The following is a 4984-nucleotide window of genomic DNA, read 5'->3' on the forward strand; positions in this document are numbered from 1 at the left end:
TTTATTTCAACAACTTTGGCTCGTTCGTTACACTCAGTACCGCGTGGTTGCCTCTAACACCGTTCATTCAGTCCCTCTCTCTCACTCCTTCGCTCACTCGCTCACGCCTCCCTCATATTCTGTCACGTTCCATTCCACTCGACATTCATTCCCACATTCGGCCGTCCTGCACTCATGTCTGTCCTCAGACATACACCAAATCTTATGTACTAACTAGACTAAAACATCATAATAACCACTACATAATTGAGTTAAATAAAATAAACTGGAACCATACTCTACAACAACCTAATACACATAACTACTTCCTACAAGACAATCTTGTTTCTGAATTTAAAACATACAACTCTACATTGGCAAAAACATTTAAATGTTACTTCGAACTTAATACAATTTATAGGTTTAGAAAACAAAATGTTTAGTTTTACATAGAAAAATAACATAGTAAATACTCTGGTACAGATAGCCCTACGCCATGGCACTGTGATAATGAACGAAAGTTAACCCCTCCTGAAATAAGAACTGCAATAATAACCTGCGGAGTAAGGTGACTGCTACTCCTCCAGCATCTCGGCGTCACCGTGTTGAGGCCATCTCTTCATTTGGTCAGCTGAACTGGATGAACGCTGGGGACCCTCTACAGAACTATCAAGTTTCTCTACGTCATAGCGATCCTTACGCTTGCATTTCACCACTCTATAAGGGCCTAGGTATTTAGGTTTCAGCTTCAACCCTGGACCGAACTGTGTTCTTTTAATCGCCACTAAATCACCTTCCTTATACTTTGAACTTTCCTTCCTCTTTCTATCATATTGTTTTTTATTTTCCTCTTGTATCTTTAGAATCTGTTCTTTGGCTTGCTGCCTTATCTTCTCTCTATTTTCATCATATTGTAGTGTATTTTCTTCCTGTAATAGTTGTAGAATTTCCAAATCTTCCTTACCCTTCATTTTTACTCCCATCAGTAGTTCAAATGGTGTTGTGTTTATGCTTCTCTGGAAAGTAGAGTTGAGTGCCCTCTGCACTTTGCTTACATGCTTGTACCATACTGCAGGATTCTCCAAACATAGTTTTGTTAAAACTGGAATAAGTATTCGATGTACTCTCTCCACTTGGCCATTACCACGTGGCACACCAGTAGTAATCTTTACATGAGATATCTTTTCTTCTTCACAATAACTCTTAAACTCATTACTTGTAAATGCCGTTCCCCGGTCTGTTATGAACCGCCGGGGGTTCCCAAATATTTGCTGATGAATCTGAATTTTCCTTAATGTCTCTGATGATGAAGTAGTTTTCGTGGGAAACAGCCATACGAACTTCGTAAACCCATCTATCACCGTGAGTATGTAGTTGTATTGCTTTCTTGTCTCTGTAAGTGGACCAATATGGTCTAAATGCAGGGTATCAAATGGAACACCTTCTTTCTCTATCGGATTCAAGAATCCTTCCTGTTTTCCTTCCTTCCTTGTTGCTAGTAGGCAAGGAATGCAACTCAATAAAAAATCCTGCATCTTCTTGTCCACATCTCTAATGTAATATTCCTTATTCAGTAACTCTTTCATCTTAGACTTTCCAAAGTGACCTTTGCTGTGTACTCTGTTAATAATTTCTTTCTCCAAACTTCTTGGCACTACAAACAGCTTCTGCTCAGTCTTATACAACACACCATTTTCTAACCAATAATCGTCGTATGGACTTCCTCCTCTCAAAATTTCCTTTATGGCTTTTATGCCATCATCTTGATCTTGTGCTTGGCGTAAACTCTCCTGCAGAGTAGTAACCACTGCCACTGTTGGTATGCGGCTCAAAGCATCTGCATGCTGCATCCTGGAGCCCGCTCTGTGCTCCACTTCGAAATCATATTCACTGAGCATGAGGACCCACCTGGCTACCTTGGCTGACAAGTCTTTCTTCTTAAGTGTTAATTCAAAAGCCTTACAGTCTGTGACTATTTTAAATGGAATACCATAAAGGTAGTGCCTGAACTTCCTGATACCTTCTATGATGGCTAGTGCTTCCAATTCGTAGCTTGAGTACCGGCTCTGAATGTCAGTTGTCTTCTTACTCATGTAATGTACTGGGTGTAAGCCTGACCCTGGATGGTGTTGCATGAGTATTGCAGCCAATGCTACACCTGAGGCATCGGTGTGCAATTCAGTCTTCAACTTCGGATTGAAAATCTTCAGAACAGGTCCGCTAGCTAATTTATTCTTCAGTGTCTCAAAAGCTTTTCTTTCCTTATCCTCAAATATGAACTCTGTATTCTTCTTTAATAAATCAGTCAATGGCTTCGCCACAGAAGCATAATTTTCAATGTACTTCCTGAAATAGCTTGTCAATCCAACAAAACTGTGCAAGTGCTTGAGGGTTCTTGGCTCAGGGTACCTTATGACTGCATCCACCTTATCTGTACTCGGCCGTACTTCTCCATCCTTCACCCTGTGGCCCAAGTACTCAACTTCACGCTGCAGTAGGTTCGCCTTTTTCCAATTAATCTCCAAGCCATAATGTGCTGCGACTTCTAGCACTTGCTTCAACCTCGATACAGCCTGAACTTCATCCAAGGCTGGAATTATAATGTCATCGATAAATATGATTAACACTCCTTGGGAAATCAAATTTCTAAAGATTATACTCACAAATCTCATAAAAGTCTTGGGACAGGTGGACAAACCAAACGGGGCACGGAGAAATTCAAACTGCCCGTGGTGAGTGACAAATGATGTGTACTTAATAGACTCCTCGCTGACCTTCAAATGAAAGAACCCACTTTTCAAATCAAGTACACTGAATACCTTAGCTTCCTGCAATTTGTCAATCAGATCATGGATTACGGGAAGTGGAAATTCATCCTTAACTATTTTCTTGTTGACCTGCCTATAGTCCACACAGACCCTAGTCGAACCATCTTTCTTCTTTACTAGCACTAAAGGACTGGAGTAATCTGAGAAACTCACCCTCACGATGCCTTTATCAAGCCATTCCTCGATTTGATCTTCCACTACCTGTTGCTCCATAAGTGACAGTCGTCTGGGTCGCTGTCGCACTGGGATGTCATCCTTCAATACAATTTGAAGTTGGATCGGGGCCTCTTCCTTATACAATGGCTTATACTCCTCAACACATTGCATAACCTCACTCCTTACTGCTGGATCTTGAATGTGATCAACATTGACTGCTACACATCCTGGAAAACAATCAATTTGACCAACCCATTCACAACAACCAATGGGAAAAAACCTAATACCCCCTTCATTCATTACCACAGTAACACGACCCAGGAACTCTTGACCTATTATTACGTCGTAGGGCATCACCTCTGGTGGAACTAAATGAAAAACTACACCATTAAAACACTGATTATCAATCTCAAGTCCAACAGAGACGCTGCCCCTTGATTGTATTTCACTACGGCCTAATCCAGACATCGTTAACGTTTCACTCGCCACTTCGGCGTTCAACATAGGTAAATACAACAAAGATAATAGGTTCACATCACTACCTGAATCTACGAGAGCATTTAAAACTGTATTATTAATTTTAATGTCTTTTACCGGCTTCCGAACACATTTGTTTACATGCGTGATGTTAACGTTTCGATCTTCGTAACTCGTAGCTGTCACATTTACAGTGTTGACATCTGTCAATGTCAGTGACGTTTCATTGTCTATGACCGCGCGGACAGTCTCGTTTCCGCTTACTTCGTTCACCGTTCCGAACATAGCCGCGGGTCGCTTGGGTCCCAACTTTCCGGCCTCCCCGGAACCGGAAGCCCCGCCTCCTCGGCCGCCGTGAGCGCCGCTGCCGCCTGCGCCCGCCATCTTGGCGCCTGAATGACCCGATGCCGATGCTGTAGCCGTAGATCTCATCGGATTTACGGGACACTGGTTACGAATGTGACCGAACTGATTACACCCAAAACACTTCAATCCGTTTTTACACACACCCGCTTCATGTCCCATGTCACCACAGCTATAGCACCGCCTCGCCGATCCCGATGCTGCCGAGGACGCCTCCGCCGACCTCGCATGACCTTTTAACCTCTCGGTTCTCTTTTCTCGCTCCCTGGTTTTGGACTTCATTTTCTCATAGAAAGCCAGCTTTTCCTTCAATGCTGGAAACGTGGTCACGCCGTACAGAATCACCTTATTGCTCTCGTAATCGTCGATGCCATCCACGATGTACTGTATCGCGATGTAGTCGGGAAATTTCGCACGCCGCGCTAGCTCTTTCATATGCAACATGTACTGATAATACGTCTCGCCTTTTAATTTCTTGCGTGCCGCCATTAGCTCGTGCATTTCCTTGACGTTCGCGGTGTCTGGAAATTCCTTCACAAGCGCAGCCTTGAGATCGCCGTAGGTTTTGAATGCCTTCTCGGATTTTAACCATAGCTCAGCCGTCCCGGTGAGTGACCGGCGAGCTACGATCAAAGTTTGTTGCGGCGTCCACTGAAATATCTCAGCGTTATCCTCGATGTCTTGAGCCCACTTACTCGACGAGTAAGATTTGTCGTCTCCGCTGAACTTCTCGATGAGCCCCTCTGTGAGCCCGAACGCCACCGGCGCCGCTGCAGTCGTAATCGTCGTTGATTTCGATTCCATCGTGCTCCGTAACTTCGTAATTCAAATTTAATGGCCGCCGCGTCGCGCCGGCCGGTGCGTCGTAGAAAACTTCGTGGAAATTCGTCGTTGATCGATCCCGGACGAGCCCCCAAAATCTGTAGCTCTCTTCGTGCTGGGGATCGATGACTTTGAAATAAAATCCCGTTTTAAACACTTATTACAACTTTTATTTCAACAACTTTGGCTCGTTCGTTACACTCAGTACCGCGTGGTTGCCTCTAACACCGTTCATTCAGTCCCTCTCTCTCTCCTTCGCTCACTCGCTCACGCCTCCCTCATATTCTGTCACGTTCCATTCCACTCGACATTCATTCCCGTGTATTTAGAAACATTTATGATAACTTTTCCTCGTTTAA

General features: G+C 43.8%; 1 protein-coding gene across 1 annotated transcript; it reads right to left on the reverse strand.

Moving 5' to 3' along the window:
* Positions 1-554: 554 nt before the first annotated feature.
* Positions 555-959, reverse strand: LOC131842387 (uncharacterized). The gene has a single exon (XM_059190923.1). The coding sequence runs from the start codon at positions 948-950 to the stop codon at positions 555-557; it is 396 nt and encodes a 131-aa protein (XP_059046906.1). The 5' UTR covers positions 951-959.
* Between the last annotated feature and the right edge of the window lie 4025 nt (positions 960-4984).

The sequence above is a fragment of the Achroia grisella genome, unplaced genomic scaffold, assembly GCF_030625045.1.
Source record: "Achroia grisella isolate CSIRO2021 unplaced genomic scaffold, CSIRO_AGI_Agris_v1 utg21685, whole genome shotgun sequence".
Lineage (NCBI taxonomy): Eukaryota > Metazoa > Arthropoda > Insecta > Lepidoptera > Pyralidae > Achroia > Achroia grisella.